Source organism: Acinonyx jubatus, chromosome B1 (assembly GCF_027475565.1).
Source record: "Acinonyx jubatus isolate Ajub_Pintada_27869175 chromosome B1, VMU_Ajub_asm_v1.0, whole genome shotgun sequence".
Classification (NCBI taxonomy): domain Eukaryota; kingdom Metazoa; phylum Chordata; class Mammalia; order Carnivora; family Felidae; genus Acinonyx; species Acinonyx jubatus.
The window spans coordinates 196,974,635-196,998,641 of NC_069382.1; the positions used below are offsets into that span (position 1 = coordinate 196,974,635).

General features: G+C 56.1%; 1 protein-coding gene across 2 annotated transcripts in view; it reads right to left on the bottom strand.

Annotated features, from left to right (window-relative positions):
* PPP2R2C (protein phosphatase 2 regulatory subunit Bgamma) overlaps nt 1-18,829 on the bottom strand; it is a 139,267-nt gene extending 120,438 nt beyond the window's left edge. The window contains exon 1 of one of the 2 annotated variants that reach the window (XM_027076732.2): nt 18,605-18,829. In XM_027076732.2, the coding sequence (XP_026932533.1) occupies nt 18,605-18,674 (70 nt within the window). In that variant the 5' untranslated portion in view covers nt 18,675-18,829. Of the gene's footprint in view, nt 1-18,527 lie in introns of both variants that reach the window. The other variant, XM_027076844.2, reaches the window with a different exon arrangement.
* Nucleotides 18,830-24,007: the final 5,178 nt, after the last annotated feature.

Below are 24,007 nucleotides of genomic sequence, written 5' to 3' on the forward strand. Positions count from 1 at the left end.
TCCCAGTTTGGTTTTTTTTTAACTGGGTCACCCACAGGGAAGATGCCATCGGTGAGGTCTATACTTGGGGTTCACACGGGGTTCACAGGGTTGACCCTGGGGCCTCCCGGCCTCACTCCAAACACTTCAAGTCTGGGACTCGGGGCGTCAACTACTTACTCCTTCGCACAAAGCCCGTGTGGGTCCTTGGGGCCAGCCCTGTGCTGCTGGCTGTCCCCAGCTCGGCTCTCTCCTGGAGATACATTTGCCCTCTGGCCCAGCACAGATGGGGACCCTCCCAGGAATACCACGGGCGCCGCAGGGGACCTCAGGGCTGGGCTCCCACTGCCTGGACGGGCTGCTCCCTTCCCTGGCTCCTTCATCTGGCCACACTGCAGGATGCCCTTCAGCTGGTTGAAGGGCAGGGCCGGGATCGGGGTGGGTCAGAGTCAAGGGTCAAGGCCTGCAGAGCCAGGAAAACAGCACCTTTTCCTGAGATGCTGACATGCGTGGGCGGGCTGGGTGGCTCCCTCCCTGTGAGGTCTCCCCCGCTCAGCAGAAGAGGAGCGTCTGGCAGGACCTTTCCAAGTATCAGGTAAACCGAATGCGGGGCTCAGTCCAGCCTCGAAGAGACCTCGAGAAGACATTCACCTTGGCCCCAGTTTAGCTGAAGGTACAGGGGCACCAGGAGAGGCTGGGGCAGGCCAACCGCACACAGGGGAGTGAACGCAAAGGAAGGCTAGCCCCAGGGTGACTGGAGTCCCTCAAGGTGCCCTTTGCTGCAGATAAAAGCACCAGGGACAACGCATGGGGGAGGGGCCCTAAGGCGGGAAGCAGGAGCTGCATTGCATCAGGGACCCTCCCAGGTCCTCCCCCCAGGCTGGGGGAGGTCTTACCTCCTGGGCAGCTAGGTTTCCTCATCTGTAAAATGGGGAGAACCACTCCCCTCTCTAGATGCAGAAAAGATAAGGCAAGGTCAGTAGGCAGTGCGCCCCCCCGCCTCCGTGTGTCATCCAGGAACCTCAAATGTGAGAGGGCCAAGGCTGGCCAGTTTCTCCCCGCCTCCCCCACGTGCGGAACACCAAGACCATCTGCGTGGCTTAGTTCTGTCCCAGTGCACCTGAGGCTTTCCAACATCTAACCTCCTTCCCAACTGCTACAGTGTGGATGGATCTAGAAGACATATGCCCAGGGAGACGAGCCAGGTATGGAGGACAGTGTGTGACCGCATTTATACGCGGTCCCTGAAAGAGGCACAGACCAGAGGGAGGGGGGCTGTTACTTAATGGGCCCCGAGCTTCTGTTTGCTGTAGTAAAAGGGTCTTGGAAACAGATAGCGGTGATGGCTGCACAACATCGTGGATGCAGTTAATGGCGCTGATTTGTACACTTAAAAACGGCTAAATTGGCAAATTTTATGTTGTATTATTTTACCTCCATTCTCAAAAACGTAATTACGTAACATACCAAAAACCATTGAGTTGGACACTTTAAATGGGTGAATGGCATGATATTTGAACTGCATCTCAATAAAGCCGGATTTTTGTGGGGGTTTGTTTTGCTTTTTTAATTAAAGGCATGCATCCCGGCCGCTGGGGCCTCAAGCTGGCCGGGGTTCCTCGGGGGACGGGCTGAGCCCATTCGTGTTGGCCAAACCCAAGGCACGTGCCTGTCCCATAGCCTGCATGCACCCTGGTGCACAGAGACTCTTTCCATTAGCTTTGCTGACACACAGAGGAAAGGGAACCCCCCACACTTACTCTGAGGCTGGGAGGGAGCCTCTAATGCACCCCAACGCTCCCTTGCTCCAGAGAAGAACGGTCTGCAGGGCAAAGATTACTGCCTGGGACTCAGATCCTAAGGCTGACCTCTCAAAGGTATCACTTTCTCCAGCAAGGACGCAGCCGGGTGGAGGAGGGAGTCAGGCGGGCGGGGCAGACAGGCTCAGGAGAGTCCCTTCATCTCCCTGAGGTCCCGACTGAATGGGGACAATGACAGCGTCTGCCTCAGGGACAATGCCTGGACACTGCCTGCCCCGCCCACGCTCTCACTCAATGGCAGGCAGCTTCCTTCCCCTCCATCGCGTGCACTCAGAGCACAGCCCACTGCCCATGGGCGGACGCCGTGTCTGGGACCAGGCCACCGGGCCGTCATGGTTTCCGATAAAACTTCCTCTGTGAGAGGTCAGTGTGTCCTTAGAGTCAAGCCAAGCAGAAAAACCATCCAGCTCACCTGTTTCTCTTCTGCAGCCCTCCCCCACCGCAGGGGCCCTGGCAAGAGAGAAAGGCCCGCTCTACCCAAAGCCACCTTCCCTGATGTGGGCAGCGCACCTGCAGAGGGGGAGGGATGGGGGGGGGGCGGGGCAGGATTCACGTGGCACCTGATCCGACCTTCATTTGCCTTCGTAACTTCTGCCTGGTGCACGCACGGGGGAGGCAGGTCTGCGGGAAATCTAGTCTACCCCCTACAGAAAGCCCTTCCTCACCTCTTGTTTTCTGTGTTTATTTTTTTCCAGCTTTACTGAGATATAATTGACATATAACATCATATAGGGTGTCAAGTGAGTGAGTTTAACGCGTTGATTTGATCAGGCTCAAATACCGCAAAATGATGCCACCACGGCATCGGCTCACATCTTTACCAGGTCACATAACCCCCAGTTCTTTTCTGTGTTGACAATATTTAAGATCTACTCTCGCAGCAACGTTCAAACTCAAATACAGTGCTACTAACTATAATCACCACGTAGTGTGTCAGATCCCGGAGCTTATACATCTTATAACTGGAAGCGTGTACCCTGTGACCAACCTGTCCCCGCTTCCCCCATCCCGAGCCCCTGACAACCAGCATCCTAGACTCTTGTTTCCACGACTTTGGCCTTTTTAGATTCCGCGTCTAAGCGAGATCACGCGGCGTTTGTCTTTCCCCGTCTGACTTATTTCACTTAGCGTAGTGGCCCCACGCCTCATCCATATTGTCACAGGCTCTGTATTCAAGTTGGCAAAAGTGCAGGATGGTTTTTGTACTTCTGGCCAGGGATAGCGGCGTGGAGGAGGAAGGGGCCTCCGCTGCCTCCAGCCGGTCAGGATAGCAAAAGGCAGAATGTCGCTCCCGGGAGATGCGGCAGCTTCAAGGGCAGACAGAGCTTGGCTGGGCCCCGTGTGCAGCAGACGGTTTCCCAGCGAGGGCCGAGGGCACTGTCTCCCCTCCCACAGCGGACCTGGCCCTTCCCACATCCGAAGGCGGAGCCTACATCCCCTTCGGCCTGGGCTGGCCTGTGACTCAGCCCAGCTGAAGTCATACCGCTGGGGAAGGGGGACTCCAAGGATGGGGAGGTTATATCTTCCACCTGGTTCTCCGGACGCCTGAAGAGACCCTGAGAGCGCCGTGTTGGAGAGGCCAAGTCGACCGTTCCAGGGGAGCGTTCCCAGCCGTCCCCACCACGCACCAACCTGTGTGAAGCCCTCTTGGACCCTGCAGACCAGCCAGCCCCCCCAGCTTAGAAGGGGAGCTCAGGACTTGCCACGCAGAGCCCAGCCAAACCCTGCTCAAACTCCTGACCTGGAGCATCCAGGGGCCATAACGACATGGCTGTCGTCTTCGGTCACTATGATTTACAGCGGTTTGTCAAGTAGCAACACGCACCGTGTGACTTCAGGCACGCAACCTGACCTTTACGGGGCTCTGTTTCCTGATATACCAAAGGGAGTCACCCCCCACTCCTGGGTGGGTATAAAGCTCCAGCGAGGACACGAACATATGTCTTGCGACACTGTAGCAGTCAAGAAATGGCAGCGGAGCACCTGGGTGGCTCAGTCAGTTAAGCATCCGACTTCTGCTCAGGTCACGATCTCATGGTTCGTGAGTTCCAGCCCCACGTCAGGATATCTGCTTATCGGCACAGAGCCCGCCTCGGTCCCTGTCTCCCTCTCTCTCTGTCCCTCCCCAACCTGTGCTTTCTCTCCATCTCAAAAATCGATAAAAACATCACAAAATATTTTTTAAAAATGGCCGTTGCTCTTGTCACCGTCACCACCACTGTCATCTTCCCACGAAGACAGGAACATTAGTAGGTGCGGACAGAGGTTCACGGTACGTTTCCTTCGGCACAGCCGAAGCCCATCGCCATCAAATACACACGGAGAGACGATGAACAGAGCCCTGAGTCTCCAGGCGCCCAGCCTGAAATGCATCCTTGTCTTTCTTACGCAAGAAAGACCGAGCCTGACGGGTTCGCTGTGACCTACGGATTGTGCCAAAGCTTCATGACAGACACACACACTTAACTCTTCCAAAGATCTCCCCCACAAAAACTGTTGGTCACTTTTGTTTTTATTTCAGTAGCCAACATGGTACCCAAATCTTTATTCAAGCCCCGAAAAACTCTTCTATCCTTTCACCGAGAAATTGACTTCCCAGGTGGCCAGAGACAAGAACACCCGAAATACGGGAAGAGACACATTCACAAGGACGCTCATCACATGATGAGCACCTTTGAGGCACCTGGAGTTGGGAGGTGCCTGGGTGGCTCCGTCGGGTGAGTCGTCTGGCTCTTGATTTCGGCCCTGGTCACGATCTCACAATTTGTGGATTGGAGCTCTGACAGAGCAGAGCCTGCTTGGGGTTCTGTGTCTCCCTCTCTCTCTCTGCCCCTTCCCCACTCACGCCCTGTCTAAATAAATAAATAAACTTAAAACAAAAACAAAAACCACCCAGAGTTGGGATGTCGGTGTCCAGGAGCAGGGAGGTGCCTCCACCCTCGGCGCACTGTCACCTGTGACGCCAGCTGGGGAGCACTCTTGTCGTGATCAGACCATGAGAGGAGGCTCAGCCCTCCTCCTCCCTCTACCAGGGCTCGCGGACAACCCTCCCTTCCACCTCCTCCCAAGGCCCGTCCCAGGAGCCTTCTCGCCGCTCCTGGAGGTGCTCACACAACCTCTGAACGTCACCCTCCACCCCACCTCACTCTCCAACCCCCCAGGGACCTCCGGCCACTCTCGTTCCCTCTTCCTTCTGTGCCTAGACAGATTACAAAGGGCCCTTTCCCGGCCGGACTGCTCGTCTACCACTGCCCGGGGGGCCCAAGCCCCATAGGTGAATGGGCTCCCACAATGTGCCAACTGGTTCCGAGTGCTGGGAACGCTTTCTCCCCTTCTCCCTACGGCCGCTTCTCTGCTCCGGACCCAGCCTCTCTGCCCTGCTCCCACACGGCGACCCCGTCCCAGCTGTGGGGTCCCCCTGCCTCCCAGCCCCCAGCACACTGTATTACAACCCTATATTTACGTCCCCCTGATTCCAGACGTTCTCCAGGGAGGGGCTGTGCCCTGTTCCTCCGTCCTGCACCCCCCCCACACACACACACCGACTGCAGGCATCCACCTTAGTCTGATGAACAAATCCGGACCTAGTTACTGAATGAATAATTATATCTACGCAACGGACTATTACACAGCCATTAAAAATTATTTACTCAGAAACTGTGACAATACGGGGAAACGTTTCAGCGTGTTAGGTATTCTAAAAGATACAAACTATATTTACATTACAGTCTGTAGGGGAGTGGTAAACAGGAAATACAAAAAACTGGAACAACGGTTTCCGGGGCAGTGACATCAGGATGTTATTCCCCTCCCCCCTTGTTCTACTCTCTGCATTTTCAAACGTTTCTGTAATGAGATGAAATAAATAGAGAAATACAATTAAAATCTTCTCGCAAGGAGCATCTGAATGGAGCTTAGCTCCCACAGTCTGACGATATGGGACATGTTATGATGGATTATATTTTCACACTTTCAATAAAGAGCCTGACCTCTCCTCGGGGCTATAAAATATTCAGGGTTGTTTTTATCACCTTTCACGTTGAAAGCCGATACAGGAGCCACTTTCGTTCAGCCTCGGACTCCTTCAGCCAGCTCATTCTGTGACGGATTGTCCCCGAAGCAGACGGGCTGGCCGGAGGTCCGCATGGTGAGCACAGTGGCGGGAGGGCGTGTGTCCCTCTCTCGGCGATCCAAGGGCTGCCTGACCATATCCACAGTGAGGGATTTGTGCTATTTAATATTCTCGAGTCGTTGCCTTCAGCAAGAAGAATATTGACCTTTCAGAACATCGCCGTGGCCTCGACGTGTGGAAGGGCCATGCAGCATAGACACTACCCATTTGAAATAAGTACAGGGAACGGGGCGCCTGGGTGGCTCAGTCGGTTGAGCGTCCGACTTCAGATCAGGTCACGATCTCGCGGTCCGCGAGTTCGAGCCCCGCGTCGGGCTCTGGGCTGATGGCTCAGAGCCTGGAGCCTGCTTCCGATTCTGTGTCTCCCTCTCTCTCTGCCCCTGCCCCGTTCATGCTTTGTCTCTCTCTGTCTCAAAAATAAATAAACGTTAAAAAAAAATTAAAAAAAAAAAAAAGAAAGAAGTACAGGGAGTTCTCGGGTTGGGGGAGCATAGAAATGACCGTGCACGCTCAAATCATTCAAAGTGATCTTAAGAATCAATCTGGAAATTACAAATGTTCTGTGACTTTAAAGAGAATTTTTTTAAGTCATTAAAAACTCTAGGGGCGCCTGGGTGGCTCAGTCGGTTAAGCATCCGACTTTGGCTCAGGTCATGATCTCGCGGTTTGTGAGTTCAAGCCCCGCGTCGGGCTCTATGCTGACAGCTCGGAGCCTGGAGCCTGCTTCAGATTCTGTATCTCCCTCTCTCTCTGACCCTCCCCTGTTCATGCTCTGTCTCTGTCTCAAAAATATATAAACATTAAAAAAATTTTTTTTTAAACCAAATTCTCTTATTGGGGCATGTGGGTGGCTCAGTCGGTTAAGCATCTGACTTTGGCTCAGGTCACGATCTCACATTTGTGGGTTCAAGCCCCGCATCGGGCTCTGTGCTGACAGCTCAGAGCCTGGAGCCTGCTTCAGATTTTGTGTCTCCCTCTCTCTCTGCCCCTCCCCCACTCACGCTCTGTCTCTCTCTCTCTCTCTCAAAGATAAGCATTAAAAAAAAAAAAACCTCTCATTGATGGTTACAAGCGTATAGGGATATAAAAAATAGTAAAACCAATATTTATTTAGTTCAGTGATTTAAAGCATTGGAAACATTGAGAGAAGTCAAGTGTTTTATGTCTTTGTAAAAAGAAGCATATGGAAAGTAGTTTGATGGTTGCTGCTTCTGCTGGCGGCTGGCACCTCGTCTGTGCCTTGGAGGGCCGTCTTCCCAAGTTCAGATCAGCTTCCAAGATCTCACCCCTTTGCGTTTCCAACGTGGTGAAACACCTCCCAGAGTCACTTCCTCTGGGGTATCTCCCTCCCTTCGGAGCCACCTTCTTCAGCCACGAGGGTAGGATCTCTTTCACTTAGTGCCTGTCACTGCCCAAGAGACTCTCCTCAGGCCATGGTTCCAATGCTCCCAGGATCGGCGATTTCCTCTAGGACTCCGTTCACATGCCACCCACGGTTCTGCTCCAGCAGGATCGCTTTTCACTCCCCTGCTGGGCGTCATCGCTGTTGGCCCATTCCTTCTTTTGATTTTCCATTTCCGTGAGGCGTCACATGGCCTCATCGCGGGGAGACAAAGGAGGCAACAGTACCACATGCTTTGCTGTGTGTGAACTAACACACGTGCGGTGACCAGCCAGCGACAGACACGGAAAGAAGTGACCTGGCAGGCTCTGCAACGTGCATCTGGTATTTACTTAGTGATCCGTGCCCTGAAAACTTACTGGCAAAGTTTGCACTTGACGCAGTTCCTCACAGCTACCGCGACGGGGTAGCTCAAGTCTGATCCGTGGGGCCGCGGCGCTGGCGCGATTTCCCTGGAACCGTGAAGACTGAAATCTGCACGTATTTCAACTTTGCCAAGAGAAGACTGTTTCTACTCGGGGAAGCTGGTCAGGGGAAAGTGTGGCACTTGTCCTCTTGGTCACTCGACCACGTATTTACCCAACACCTGGTGGGTAGCAGGTGCTGAGCTGTGTAAGGGGAAGCGGGTCCGTCCCATGTGCGTATCTACTGATGTTCCCGAAAGGACTGGGTTCCAGTCTTGTCTTATGATCTGAGCTGAGTCGCCTTCCTGGCTGGCACTGGGAATTGGGGGTAATTATAAACAACAGGCTAATTGACACAGGCTAACATACACAGGTAGGAAGTTCTGGAAGGCTCTGCGAGGGCTACAGAACCAAGGAAAGCACAATTCGCTGGACAAGGGGCCTTAGAAGGAACAGGAGTTGAGCTGGACCAAGAATTCAAGCTGGGAATCCATGACTATTCCAGTTATCTGTTGTGTAAAAAAATCATCTCAAAACTCAATGGAAGACACAGAAACCACTGCTTTTGTTCACGAATCTGCCATCTGGCTAGGCCTCGGTGAAGACGGATGCCCCGGTCTGTCCGCTGATGAAAGGTGAGGAAGGTCCTGGAAGGAGAGAGAGGCACGTTCCCGGGGTGACTCCCAGGGTCCGGGCAACAGCTCGTTAGCCTTCTAGACCCTTCTGGCAAAACTGGGAGCCAGACACAGGCTGGGGACAGTAGGGGGTGAAACCAGCATCTTTCCAAAGCAGTCACAAATGTCTTTAGCAGTCAGGGGTCTGAGAATGGGATAGAGGACTGGTCTCGATCAGGAAAGACATAAGAGACAGAACACCCCCTTGCAGGTGCGGGCCTTGGGATCCTGGTTCAAATGCAGCAACCATAAAAAGGCATTTTTGAGACAAGTGGGGACCTTGCCAAGATGGACGAGAATTCAGATGGGAAGGAATTAGCACTCGTTCTGACTTGGTCAGGTAAGAAACACTGGCCTGCTGCGGTGGGGTGATGTGACCGGGGTCCTCATTCGGCTCAAAAATTTTTCAGTCCGGGAGCACCTGGGTGGCTCAGTCGGTTAAGCGTCCGACTTCAGCTCAGGTCATGATCTCATTCGAGCCCCGCGTCAGGCTCTGTGTTGACAGCTCAGAGCCTGGAGCCTGCTTCGGATTCTGTGTCTCCATCTCTCTCTGCCCCTCCCCTACCCATGTGCTCTCCCTCCCTCCCTCTCTCTCTCTCTTTCTCTCTCAAAAATGAATAAATGTTAAAAAAAAAATAAAAGTTTTCATTACCACTTTTTTGAAATGAAAACAAAATCCAAAAGCTGATACTCATAACACAAGTAATTGCCTTTTATTGAGGTTTCTGTACAGTATATAGATTATTTCACTCAATGCTCACAAAAAGCCCGGGTGGCTGGTAGTTCTTTCTCTGCTTCCCAGATGGACGGGGAAACAGGTTCCGAGGCTGAAGCAACTGCCAGCTCAGACCAGAGCTCAGGCCCTGGGAGACCCAGGTCCCAGCCCCCAGCAGCAGCAGCCCCAGGGGTCAGGGCTATGACCTCTCCAGGGTGGAGAAATGCAGAAGGCCGGGCCTGAGCTGGTGATCCTATCCCTGCTCGGGGCAGCCGGCACCTCTAAGCTGCCTTTGTTCTGTTTCAATGGGCCCTTCAGCCCAGGGTTGGAGAGGACAATAGCCCCCATTGTACAAGGAGGCAGTGCCTGTCCTGGGCAGCACAGTGGCTCCCAGGTGGTCCCTGCACCCAGAGCTGGCTGGGAACTGCTTCCTGGACCCAGGAGGAAGAGCCCAGACGCTGTCAGGAGACAAGCATATGTCACTTTGCACATGCTGTTCTTCCTGCCTGGAATGTACTAGAATGCCATGTGCCAAAGGGCATCGCTGTCTGCCCTGAAGAATGCCACTCCCTTCAGTGCCAAAGCACCTGTCCTCTGTAGAGCTGTGACCATCCCCCCCCCCGGCCCCCACCCCCTATGCGGTAGAGGGGAGCCCTTCTCCTCCTGGCCCATCTCAACTGCCTCCAACCACACACACAAGGCTAGGACCGATGTGTTGCCGCATGCCCAGCGTGAGCACCACACCAGGCAGTCCTGGGTTTGAATCTCAGACCCTCCTAAGCAAGGAGCATAATCAGAACCCAACAGATCTCCTGTCCCCTCCCTGTTGGTTCCTCCACCCAGTGTGGAGGTCAGGAGTGTGGGTTCTGCAGGCAGATGGCCTGTCTTCAAAGCCCAGCTCTGCCCGTTTATACCTGTGACTCTTCACATGTGCCCAAACCTCAGCTTTCTCCCCTGTAAAAGGGGGAAAATACATACAACCCAGAGCTTTGTTAGGATCCAGTAAGATGCTGTACTTAGCATCGTGTCTGGCACATAGTATATACTCAATAAATGGTTAATACTAATAATGGCTATTATGTTGGTTTCCTAATCATTTAATACTCAAGTCCACATGGCTCGTTTTGATGAGGGCCACGGGACACCAGTGCAGTGGAAAAGAGGCACCTGTCTTGCAGGGCCTGGTTTAACTAGCAGGACTCCCCAGGGTGCTGTGGTCTGCAGACTCCTCCGGCGACTCCAGACTGCGGGAGGCAGCTCATTCTCCCAATGGCATCCAAGACCCTGGCAGAGACAGGCCGACGTTTTGGAGAAGGACACAGCCTGGCTTGCGTCCACAGAGCACAGAGCTCTGGAAACGTGCCTTCTAGGACCTGGAGCGTTTTGCCCCAGAGGCAGTGAGATTGGAGAAAAGGGGTCAAGGGGCTGTCTGTCGGGGAGAGCGAAGAACAGAGAGCAAATGACTCTGTGTGCCAGCAGGGAGACCTGAGCGGGGAGACAGGGTTGCAGACCTTAAGGGCTCATGGAAAGACGGCATCACCGAAGCAGAGCCCCGGGGAACAGGGTGCAGGGTGCGTGTAAACACCTGAAACAGGGAGCCTGGGAGATGCTTTCCAATACTGTCCTCCTACCCAACAGGATGGCAGGATGGTGACCCATCCTTCTTCCCCCGCCCTGTCCCTTCCCACCCAGATACTCAGGCCTATGACTCCACGGCCCACCTGGGTGCCTACCCCAACCGTGCCACAGACTCTCTGTGCTCTGTCCTTTAGCGACTGCGGAACCCCAGGCTCTTCCTGAGTGCTGTCCTCTCCCAGCTCTCACCCCACCCGCCCCCTCCCTGCCCCAGCAACCCGGAAGAAGCCAGTGCCCAGAACACAGAGGCAGCTCCAGAGATATCTGCCCAGCGAATGAATGAGTGGCTGACTGAAGGACAGCAATGAACTCCGTCTTCAACATTGCCCGTCCAACAGCTAACATCCCCCTGGCACAGAAGGGGGGGCGGCAAATATCTATTGAACAAAAGGGGGAAAAATAGCCCATCTCATTGGTACTCAGACATAAATTAAAACAAATACTTTTCATCTGTGATATCTGCAGAGGTCAAACACATTAGGGTATGGAGTGCTGATCAGCATGTGGTAAAAACATCAACACTTTCTGGAGCATAACTTGGCGATACGAGTCGAGAACACCAAACGCGTTCATCACTTTCGCATAACGCTGCACGCACAGGGTTCTCTCTGAAGAAATTATTCCAAAGCTGTTCGGGGTTGGGAGTTGGGCGTAGAGTATCTTCATAGGCAAACAGCGTTCGTTCACTCGGTGTTATACCAGAAAAACAAGCCACCTAATTATGCAACAATGGGGGTGATTAATTGAACCATGGCACATCTATCACAGGAATAAAGCCGTGGAGTCTGGGGCGGGACTGAGGTAACCATTAGGCAGCCCTCCCTGCCGCTAGGATTTGAGGCCACACAGGGGAGGTAGCCAACAAGAGAGAAATCAAAAGAATCTGCTTTATTAATGGTAATGGGGGGGGAGGGCGTGGGGAGCTAGGGACCCCTCCTCTACTGCCCCTCAGTTCAGGGCTGTGGGGACACAGGTCGAAAGGCTGGAATCTGAAATGAGACACTTGGCATCCCCTCCTTGGAACAGCCCAAGGAGTGCCAGCCCCAGTGGGTAGGGGAGGAGCAGGGACCTTTAATACTTTAACCCCGCCCAAAAAGCCAGAGGAACGAAAACATAAACCTTTTTCACTTTCCCCATAACTCGCCGCAGTGTTATGTGCTACTTAACGCCGACAGAAACACTAAACATGTAAGTTATCAGCGTGAATTCTGCCAGTCACCATTCTGTTCTGCAATTCCAGCGTTCAGTGCAAACACAAGAGCATTTAACGGGAATGCAGACTCACGGAAACACACAATTCGTATCTGGGGGTTCCTACACGCATGTGTACTGTATTTATTCTTACCAGGGCAGTGTGGATGCTAACCCAAACAGCTCATCTGGTTTCATTTAGCTGTTTTTTCTTTTTTTTAAGGTTTATTAGGTTTTTTTTGGGGGGGGGGGGTGTGCAGGGGGTACACAGGATCTGAAGCAGCTCCAGGCTTTGTCAGCACAGAGCCTGACGCGGGGCTCGAACCCACAAACTGTGAGATCATGACGTGAGCCGAAGTCAGACGCTTAACCAACCGAGCCACCCAGGCGCCCCTCATTTCACTTTTTGATGCTTGCACATTCTACACACACGCCTCTACCCTTGGCTCAGTGATGAATAAGGATTGAAAGGGAAGGACTAGGGCTGTCCCCTCCTGTCCTTTCCTTCTGGGTCATTATTTTCAGCATCAGTGATTAGCTCACACAAGGACGGAATGCGGGGAGGAGGGGACGGCAGGGCTCCTTGGTCCCTCGTACTCTTTAGCATGTCACTGCCTCCTTTTTGCCTCTGAATCTAGTCTGGTTCGAGTGGAAAAGCATGGCTTCTCCGGGCCGTCAGCACCCACCGCTGCCTACAGGGTCGTGGACACGCCGACCCGCTGCGGAAGCACAGAATGTGGTGGCCCACGCGTGTAGGAGCTCAGCGACGCTCAAAGCAAACACAAGGTGTGTGTAGCAGCGGCACAAAGCAGCTGCAACACGTGCTGCACGCATCATCTCTGCTCGGGCGTCCACTCCACTGCCCCCATCAGACGTCGCTTACAAAGCATGGGTCCGGAGAGAAGATGATAAAAATTCCACACAGCGACAGCAAAGCACAAAACCAGAATCAGGTCCTTCCGGGCGTGGGGCCCCACATGACTGCACGGATGGCACAGACTGCCAAGTGCTGGAAAACTCCTAATAATCTCATGCTGAATTTAAACAGTTGCCTTCGGGGCGCCGGGGTGGCTCGGTCGGTTAAGCCTCTGACTTCAGCTCAGGTCGCAATCTCACAGTTCGTGAGTTTGAGCCCTGCATAGGGTTCTGTGCTGTGGGCATAGAGCCTACTTCGGATGCTCTGTCCCCCCGCCCCCTGCCTCTCCCCTGCTTGTTCTCTCTCTCTCTTTCTCTCTCTCTCAAAAAATAAGTAAACATACAAAACTAAATAAAAAAATAAAAGTAAACCAGTGTGCTGCTTACAGGGAGGGGGCTGTGGGGGCCAACCCACTCAACGGTGGAGTCCACACAGCCCTTGCTCCTTAGAGCCGTGTGACAACCCAGTGTAAGGAAACTGAGGCTCAGAGAGGTGGTGCGACTAAACCGAGAACACTCAGCCTCTCTCACTGCCCCCCCACCCCGAAATGGAGACAGTGTGAGTCTGTGAAAGTCCAGGATTGCTCGTGGAAGTGATATTCTGAAAGGGGAGCAATGGGGGTGAAGGCCCAGCAGTCCCCAGCTTGATTTCAAACCGAAAGCTGGCTCCCCCCCTCTCCCTCTGGGCTGGCTTCAGGGAAACGCCAGGAGCGACCCCCTCTTAGCCTCCATTTCCCCGTGGAGTGGGGATGGGGTTGGGCTAGCCAGTCTGGCGATGGTTCTAGGCTATCCTAACTCTAACCGTTGGCAGACGACGTTTATTAAGTACTGACTGGGCCCCAGGCCCTGGGCTGGGCGTGTTCACACACACCGAGCCATTTAATGCCCCGGGCTCACAGAGAGTGTTCCTCCCACGAAGGAACACATGCACGTAGCATGTGACGGACACGTTTACAACATCAAACAACTGTGCATCTCTCATTTCAAGCGAGCAGCAATCCAGAGAAGACGCTCGGGGTCCGAGACACTGGGTGAGCTGGTCGAGATTACGAACCCAGAGTCAGACCCCACCGGGAACGCGGGTCTCCTGGGAGAACTCATCTGGCTGGAATGCCTCCTCAGGAGGGCCAAGGAAGGGAAGCCAGAACTCGGCGGCCCTGACTTGAGTGCAACAAAAGACATCCAACAGGATTCCTAACACAGAAAGTGAACACATCAAACTCCCTCTTGGTTTCATGGGTCTCAAATCTTGGCCGGGAGTGAGGGGGCAGGCTCCCGGTCTTCCAGATAACCAGGAAAGGGGGTGTCACAGAGGCTCAGCTTAAGGTGTGCAGCAAAGAGGAAATGTGGCAGCTCATGGGAATGGAAGCCCAGAGACGGGTGGACATCAGGCCTGGTTAACCCACGGAGTCACAATGTCCCCTGCTGCCACTCACTCTCTGCTCAGACACCGTCAGCATTGTTGGCTTAGGACTTAACCCGCTTCATGGTCTCAGGGGGGCCGCCGGCAACAACGGGAGCCTCCCTGCTCCTTCCAAGAGCGAAACCAGCTTCCACGCGACCTCCAGAACTGGTTCCCATGTCCGTTCTAGAACCAGTCACTGCAAGAGGGACGCATTAGCCTCGGACCAAGCTGGCCCGGCCTCTGGCCACAGGTTTCTGGGTGAGAACCACGATGCTCTTGTGGGGTGAGGCGCTGGGCATGGGGGAGATCAGCCTCAACAGCCCCAACGTGGGGGCAAATCTGGATGAACCCTGGTCTCCCACAAAGCATGCCTCTCCGGCGTAGTCTAGGCGTGGGCAGAAAGCTGACATTATCCCCCCTCAACCAGTTCGAACCAGGAAGACAATTCCATGCTGTGGAAACTGCCCAAATGCTGGGTTCGGACAGGCCTGGGACACCCTCCCGACCTTACCCCTTCCTCCTCTGATCCCTGCTTCATCTCTCAACCATACAATCCACGGGGACACACAGGTGGCTCTGAACCACATGCATCACACGAGGATGGCAGGGATACGGGATCAGGGAGACGGAGGTACCTTTCTTTCCATGGATGCAAAAGGCAGAGATGACAGAGTTTAATGGCTGAGATGCTCCAGGGAGGGGACTGTGGTCCTGGCAGAAAAGCGTGCCCTCAGGTGCCTTAACCTGCAGGCGCCTGGGAGTGACTGCTCCTTCCCAAAGACACCCAGTCACTGCCACCAACTCTCTCTTCAGCATGTGCCGCCTCCTATGGGCTGGGAGCCCCCGTGTCTGCCCAGGGCCAGAGCCAGTAGCGGACGGGCTTGGGAAACGCTGCTGCGTGAAAGGGGATGAAGGGGCTCGCAGACCAGACTAACCTAGAAACGCCTATTTCACTCACCCAAAAGCTGAGCTCCGCGGCTGCAGCAAGGGAACACAGCCAGGAAACGCCCCTCCTGGGCCATATCTGGCTCTTGAGAAAAGTCTAAACACACAGAGACTTCCTGGCCCTCTCCTACCCCTGGGGACCCTCTCTCAAGGGTCCAGGTCCTTCTACTGTCTGGAGAGACTCAACGATACTGCCCTCCCCAACACCCACCCAACCTTTCCAAGTTCTCTGTGCCCCAGGGTGGCCTGCCTCCATGCTTAGTGATCACAACCCTGGATCAGCTGAGATGAGCCAAGAGTTGAGGAAAAAGAAAAAAAGAAAAGCTGCTCTAATTCACACCAAGGTGTGAATGACTAACAAAACCTAAACTCTTCCCAAAGTATTTGAGATTTTATAAGAGACTGAGGAATTCGAGCAGGACTCCCATAGGCAAAGACGATGTTTAACTTGAGATCTAAAGGCTGAGGAGGAGCCAGCTATGAGAAGGGCAGGAGGTGGATATTCTAGATAGAGAACACAGCCAGTGCAAAGGCCATGAAGCAAGGAAAAAAAAAAAAATGACCTGCTTAAGGAGCAGGAAGTAGACCAGAGCCACTGGAGTGTAGTGAGTGAGTGAGTGTGGGCCAAATGACCAGGTGGAAAAAGAATTTGTACACCTGGGTCTTTTGCAAGATTTTTTTGCAGCATCCATTATTTGCTCATGAAGCTCTTCCAGGAGCCTTTTAAATTATACCAGTACCATTTATCAAATGCCTCCAATAGACCAAGCACTGTGCTGATGTTTTCTACATTAGCATAATAATCACTGATCATCCTAATAATAATAACAACGTAAGGTTCGTTATTATTATCTCCCCCTGTACAAAGGGAGAAAGTGAAGCTCGGAAAGGTTTAATAACTTGTCCCAGATTACACAGCCTGTGAAGAGTCAGGAGCAGGATTTGAACACAAGTCTTTCTAACATCCAAATCTGTGACCTACCCTGGTCTCTGAGCACAAAATGCAGGGCGCAACGTTGTGAAAGTCTGTTTTCACGTAGGGAGGCCAGAAATCTCATATGATTCCAACAATGACTGTCACTGCTTCCTCTGCTAGACCCTCTTGTTCCTCTGCATCCCAGCCCCCGAGCCCTATGCCCTACACACGCTGCCACTCAGCCTGGGACACCGACAAAGGTCAAACCCTGACTTCTTTATCTATAGAACGGGGGTGTGGTGTATGCGGTATCTTGAGTGAGGCCCCAGCACACAGTAGGTGCTTAACATACTTCAACTGCCAGCCGACAATTTCCTGTTCCAAGATGGCTTCGTCATGCGCCAGTCCACCGGACCCTCCCAGAAACCCCAAGACCTTGTAGGAAAGATGGTTATTATTCACTCCCATTTTACAGATGGGGAGACCAAGACTTGGTGAAAAAGCTTCCCCTCAATACCACGCACAGAGCTCCCTTCTAGAATACAGGCTGCCCGAGGGCAGCATCTTTGTCTAGACCCGCGGGGGCTAAAACAGTGACTGGCACATAGGAGGTACTAAGTATTTGTTGAATGAATGACGAGGACTTAAAAGCGCTTCTTACTCCAAGTATCCACATGCCCCTTGCTCTCCTCCGCTGAGAGCTTTTAAATTTATGAAAGCAAGCGGGCCGGGGGGGGGGGGGGGGGGAGACAGGGTGAAGAAGGAATTCGTGTTTGCTCAAGTCCACTGGGGGTGAGGCATGGTGCTTTTTACTTTTAATCACCAAGTCCCTCGTCCTGTCCCATCAGCCTCCATGCGAGAGGAGAAAACAGGCTTCGGGCTTCCTGCACAAAGCCAGACCAGAATGACCTGCCAAGATGCCCTCTCCGCCGGAGCCAGGCCACTGGGGCACCTGCCAGCAGCGCAGAGGCCTCCTTCACCCTCTGTGCTCAGCAGCCTGCCAGCAGAAAGAACTCGCCGATTCTTCCTCAACCTCACCAAGGCAGGCGACAAAGGGCCGCTTTCAGGTCCCTGGGCGCCAGAAAGCCCTAGGTGGGGGGCCGAGCCCTCACCCGGCCCGGCTGCGCGGCCTCCTCCCGCCACCCCCTCCCCCATCAGCAAAGCATGACTCAGCGTCCCTCCTCCCAGGTTACACACCCTGCCTCAGCTCTCCGGGCCAGGACGCAGGGGTCCCACTCGCCCCGCGCTGGCCCGACGCTCCCCGGCCTCCTCCGCAAGGGCCCCGGCTACCTGCTCGGCCTCATTTCCGGCGGAGCCAGGCACCGGAGCATCGGACGCCACCCAGGAGTCAGAGTCACCGGCGCCAAGCCCACACAGGTTCCCTGACAGCGGCACCCACGCGCACCAGCCCCCGCGGACCGCGATGCCCAGGGCCCCTCCCACCGGGGCACCCACCCGGGGACCTCTCGCTGCAAACCCACGAACACTTAGGCGGCCAGTCCAGCAGCCCCTAGGCAAGGTGCTCACGGTCCCTAAACCCCGGAAGGTCTCCAGCACAAGTGTCCTCACTGATGCATGCTGCCACCCCGCGGCTAGCTATCCCCATCTTCAAATCGAGGATTCGCTCCGCGGGCCCCTGGCTGCGGCTTGGGACCTGTCCCCCACCGTTCTCCGGGCAAGGTGGAGGGAGAAGAGAGACCCTTGGAAGTCACTGGGCGCTGACCCTCTGGATCCCACCATCTCGGGGTGGGGGTTGGGCTTGGGCCTCTAGGGCCGATTTGGGGGATTTCAAACGCCGGGCCCTTTCGGGATGGCATGCCCCACTTTTGGGGGGAAAATTCTGACAGTTTGGGGCCAGCTCCTCCTATGTCAGTATAACTCACCAGGTATAAAAGACCAACCCCAAGCCAGCCGCCTTCTCCCACCCACGAAGGGCCCCTGCCTCCGGAGGCACTGGGAAGGGGCCCAGGACAGCAAGCCTCTGGGGGGAATCTGGAAATGGATTCCCCCCCCACCACACACACACCCCCTCGGATCCCTCTTCGTCTCCGGGGAGTGGGAAGCCTAGAAAATTCTGTAGGCTTTGGGCAGGGCTGCAATGGCAAACCCAGGATTCTAAGCCATTTAATTTCCCCGGATTTCTTCGCCAGATTAGCCGCAGGAATGGCCTTTCTACAAATGACGGCCAGGGACGACTCGGGATGCCTCCGGGCCTGGGGGGTCGAAAGCTGCCGGCCGGAGGGCGGCGCGGAGGAGGGCGCTGGGAAGCGGAGGCCTGCGCCCTCGGGCTCCCTCCCTCCGGGACCCGGGGCGGGGTGGGATAGGGTGGGGTGGGGTGGGGTGGGGTGGGGCGGGGGAGGGGGGGGGACACGACACACAGCGCGCGGTCCAAACCTTCGGAGGGCATTCGGTGCGACGGCATCCCCACGCCGCGGCCGGCCGGAGGGGGCCTCAGACAACACGTACGTTACCTTCAGTCACATAGCTGTGGTCCCGCAGGAAGCTGTGGTTAATTTTCCGCGTGTCCGTGTCCTCGCCCATTGAAGGCCGTGCCCGGTGCCCTGGGCATGCCCCGCCGCCACACACCGATGCAATCCGCAGAGGTCGCGCCGGGCGCGCGGGCCATGCCGCCGCAGCCTAGCAGGGGCGCGGGCCGCCGGGGCCCCGGGGGGCGGGCATCGCGGCCGGGTTGGGGGGGGGGGGGGCGGCCGGGGACGGGCGGGGCGGCCGGGGCGGGCGCCGCGGTCAGGCGAGCGCGCGGCGGGCGGGCGGCGGCCGCGGGTGGGGGCGGGCCGGGGCCCGGGCGCGCATCCCGGCCGGTGCGCGCTGCGTCGTGCGCCCGGCGGCGGCGGCGGCGGCGGCGGCGGCCTGGTGCCGGGGCGCCTGGCTGCGCGGCGGCGGCGGCGGGAGGGGACGCGCGCGGCGCTGCGCCGACCGAGCCGGGGCCGAGCCGGGCTGCGCGGGCTGGGGCCGCCGCCGCCGCCGCCGCTCCGCAGGCCCCTCCCTCGCGCCGCCCGCTCCTCCGCCCCCGCGGCCCGCGCCGCCCGCCGCGCGCCTGCCGCCCAGCGCCCTGCAGGTGGAGCCGCGCCCCGGCGGGGGAGACACCGCTGTGCTCCGGGCCCCGCGGGTGGGCGCCTTTGGTGGCTGGAAGTGCCCGGCGGGGGAGGGAGGACGGAGATGGCCACCTGGGGGTGGGGGGGCGCTGGTCAGCTGAGCTTTTGCGGGGGCACCTTGGCCGCCCAGGTGCCGAAATTAAGGAAGAGAGATGCCCAACGACGGAGGGGTTAGCAGAGGTGGGGCAGAAGGGCAGCTACCGAAAGGACAGGGAGGGGATGGGGGGTGGAGGGGGGCAGCCGAAGGTGGCACCTCGGAGCCTGGAAGACTTTAGAAGTGGGGACGGGGGGGGGGGGGAACAACGGTCCCCTTCGTTGGCAGAAGAGGGTGGGTCAGACAAGTTGAGGACTATCTGGAGCGCAAAACTGGACCCGTGGGAAGAGGCTGGGGGGTGGGGAGGGCGGGAGGGGCAGGGAGAATCGGCCACCGATGAGGTAGAACTCAGGGTGAACTGCCTGGGGTAGCTGGCTTCCTCCAGGCAGAGCTCCATGATCGGTCCTCCGGCTCATCTCTCTACTTACTGGGAAGATAAAGCGTGCAAGCCCCGCTGGGTGCACTCCAGAAACAAGCTGGAAAACGGATGCCTCTACCTGTCTCCCTCTCCTCCAAGCCCAGGACTTCCGCCCAGCAGGACCCTCCCTGCCTCCCTTCCCTGAGTCACCAGTGTGGCCCCGCATTGCGCGCGGTGTCTGGCGCAGATCAGGCCCTCAAAAAGCATGTCTCCTCTTTTGTCCAAGCTAAGCCTTTGCCTGAAGGATCGATTCCCTTGCAGGGGGCACAGGCCTCACCGGGGAGCTTCAGAGGGTGGGGAGGGAAGGATCGACACCCCCCCCCCCCAGTACCTTCCTAGGTACTCAGCAAAACCTCTTTGGAAAGGGAGGGGGAGGAAAGGCGGAGACTGCCTGGGAGGAGCCACAAATGTTGAGGGGCCTTCAGCCCCAGCTGGGAGAGGGAGCCAGGATGTCCCAGCCCCACAATTCTGTGAAGCTCTGCTTCTCTCAGCTGGACTTCTGGGGACTCCGCGCAGCTCCCCAAACTGCAGTGGGGTCAGGAGGGGCAGGGGCAGGAGGACGGGGTCATGAAGACCGGGGGCAGGCGGACGCAGCCTGAGGATTCTCGCTGGGGAGTGGGTGTTTGGCAGCTAGAGCTCGGCTTTCATGCAGCAGAAATGCCCAGAATGGACCTAGGAGGAGGTCCGCCCACCCCCCACCCCTGCTGGCTGTGATGGAAAGGACCCCACAGCGTCCCGGGGTCTCTGCCAGCACCACCACCTGCTTCCTGAGTGACCCCCACACTCTCCCCAGCCTCAGCTTTTTCACAGGGTCCGCCGCAAAGCTCAGGTGTGCAGGCTCAGTGCGAGGATGGGTAAGTGCAGGTGAGATGTGTTCAGGACGCACCTCCTCATTGTGGCGAAGGAGGCTGGCATCCACGTGCCGTCTCACCCACCAGCCCGGCCCCTTCTGCCCTCTCCCTCGTGCCTGGGCTGCCCAAACCTCACATCCAGAACCCAGCACCCCCGCTCTCTGCCCACACCCCGCTCACCTCTCTGGCTCAGTGTAGCAAAATGGCTCTGGAAGACACAGGCTAGGTTCAAGTCCTGACCGGGAGCGGGCCCAGCAAGCACGACCTTTTGGTCAGCTTCTGGGCCAAGCAGGGGACCCCCGAGTTGGTGGTCTCCAACCTTGCTGGGCCCCGGGGCACAACATCAGCCCTCCGCACCCTCCACCCCCGAGGTCCTCTCTGACTTCCTGCAGCTTCTCCAGACTGTCCCCTTAGTTCTCCTGAAGCACCGCCCCCCCCATCAGAACCAAGGCTCTTCCCTCTACCTCCTGTCCACCCCACCCACACTCACCGCCCCCCCCACCATGCAATCCATTGCTTCCACTTTTTGTCTGCAAACGTCCCTGCCCCTCAGTGCCCGGCCCCCTTCCCCAGCTCCAGATCCCCACCCTTGGTCCTCCCTTCCCCACCCCCTCTCTCTGCAGGACACCTCCCCATTCATTCATCCACGACAGATGTTTGTTGAGTAGGGATAATAGGGGGAACCGAGCAGATAAAACTCCCTGCTCCCATGGGTTTGACCTCTTAGCGGGCCGTGATCAATTAGGTGAAGTGAGCGGATAACATAGAGGCCAGGACCCGGGGAAGAGGAGGAAGGGAGTAGGGCGACGGAGATGAATGGCGAGGGGGACTATTGTACAAAGTGGGACTAGAGACGACCTCCCTGATAAGGGTTTGCCAGCAATCCCCCTAGGGTTCCCCGCGGCAAAGCCTGCTTGGGTCTTTTCCACGATAAAAACAGTCCTGACTGCCTTCCCTCCAGCTGCCAGCATGGTGCCCTCCCCCGCTTTGGGACCAGAGTGCCAAGGGACACATCTACAGTCACCATCTCCTCTTCCGCACCGCCCCCCACACAATCCCACCCTGCCTCCCCAGAAGAAACTGGTCTCCAGAGGGTTGGGAACGACTGTCCTGTTCATGGAGCCAGTGCAGGGGTCGATGGCCTCCTCCCTTAGCTGACCTTTCAGCAGCCTGCACCCTGTGGGCCTCCCGGCCCCTCCTCCCCTCTGCTTCAGCGACCCCACCTTCTCCTGCCTCTCAGCCGCTTACCAAGTTATGCCCCTTCTGGTGGTCCCTGCAATATTATGTCTCCGTCTGTCTGGTCTCGACTGATGTTTAGTTTGTGTGCAGAAAAGTGCACAAAAGCTGGATGGGCAACTCAGTGAACTGTCGCGGAGTAAACGCTTGTTTAACTGCCAGCCCAGTCAAGAAAAGAAGACACTGGCACCCTCCAGAGGCCCCCTGACAGCCCATTCTGTCCACCCCACAGGTAGCCCCATCTTGACTTCTAACACTGATTTTATCGGGGGGGGGGGGCGGTGGGTGGGGGAGGGACTTTCTGCAAATAGAATCACATGACATGAATGTTTTGGGATCTGGTTCTGTTCAACATTATGTTTCTAAGGTTCGCTCCGTACTGCGTATTTGTGGTGGTAATCTATTCATTTTTCATTGCTGTCTAATATTCCTCTGTGGAAACACGCTGCTGTTTCTCCTGTGGATGGGCGCCTCGCTCGCATTAGGTTTGGAGGTCGTTATGGATACGGCCCTGTGTCGGCATGCACCTGTGCTCCCTTCTGTGGCCGGTGTGTAGTCGGCGGGGGATTGTGGACGAGGGGGTCTATGCATGCTGAGCTTTAGTAACAGAGGTCAAAGAGCTGACCGAGGAGGTGACACAAGAGAGTTCCTGTCGCTCCAAAAAACCTCCTGAAACAAAGTGCTGTCGTTGCTTGTAACTTGAGCCATTCACCCCCTCCAACCTCTCCCACAACCAGTTTCGGGACAGGCTGGAGTCATCTTCCACCTGTCCCCCTCAAGCCATCACATCCCGTCGAGCTTCCAGTCCTGCTGACTGGCCCTCAGACAGAGCCCACAAACCCACCTCTTCCCACCATCCTCCCCACCCCGCCGGAACTCAGGGGTTCACCCCTCCCTCATCTGGGCCGAAAGCTGGCCCTGCTCACTTTCCTGCTCACCGTGTTTCAAGGCTCCCGGCTGCCACATGCTAACGTCCAAATCCAGAGGTGTTCACTGAGAGCTCCGAAGCCCATCTCTGGCTAGTCCCCTGGCTGCGTCATGTTCCGCATGAACACCGGCTGTCTCCAGAGCAGGGCAGGTGCCTCCCAGACTCTGCATTGTGCATGCCCGTCCCCTGCCTAGAATGTGGTCCACGTGCCACTTTTCCCCACTGGGAGTCAGCCTGAAGGTCACGATGCACAGTAAGTCCAGCGCCAGCCGCCATTCACGGAGCGGCCCCATGGAGGTCGCAGTGCCCACCTCACATACCCTACTTCCCACCTCTTGGACACGGAGTGGATTTGCTCTCCCGTCCCTTTTATACAACCGGGCATAGCTGTGAGACTTGCTTTGCGCAGTGAAAAGAGAGGGAAGTGACCCGCGTCTCTTTGGAGTCGGAGCTTTACAAGCCTGAGCGTGGTTTGCCAGATTCACGAGCTTTTTTTCCCTCCTGACTCAGGGTCTTGAAAAAAGACCCATCAAGACGGAGTCTCCATCAGCAGGGGCCCCTGAATGACCACAAAGGACAGGGACCCCCTATAAGATGCGTGATGTGAGTGAGAAATAAACATCATGGGTTTGGTGGCCAAAATTTATGGGTTGTTGGTAGCTGCGCATGACCGCTCCTGTTCTGACTTCAACGTCCCTGTATGCCACGTGGTGGCTATGCACGTCACGTACATTATCCCATTCTGTCCTCCGGACACGTGCACTCTCAGCCAGAATGGACTCGGTGGTATCACAGCAGTGGACGACCCTCCCCACGCAGTGGCTGACAGAATGGGACTCACTTATGGTCCATGCACATCGCAAGTTGGCTGTACCTCTGATCCCTGCCATGTTTACTCTGGGAGCAGCTTCGTTGCCCCCAAGTAAGTCCCATAACCACCACTCACGAGTCCAACAGGGCAAGGAGGGACACGGTAGGTCCTGTGGCCGCATGACCTCAACGGAGCACACAAGTCCAATCCTCCCCCAAGGAGGGGTCGCAAATGGTTTGCACAGTAACACAACCTACTACAGGACTCGCTGTAGAAATGGAAACAGGAGCAACAACAAAAACAGGGACCACGTCACTTTTCCCAAGTCACCTAGCTAGTGAGTGGCAGAGCCTTGCCTAGGTCTTGTGAATCCAAAGCCTATACAGTCAACCCAAACTAGCTGGTACCAATGTAACTACTTCT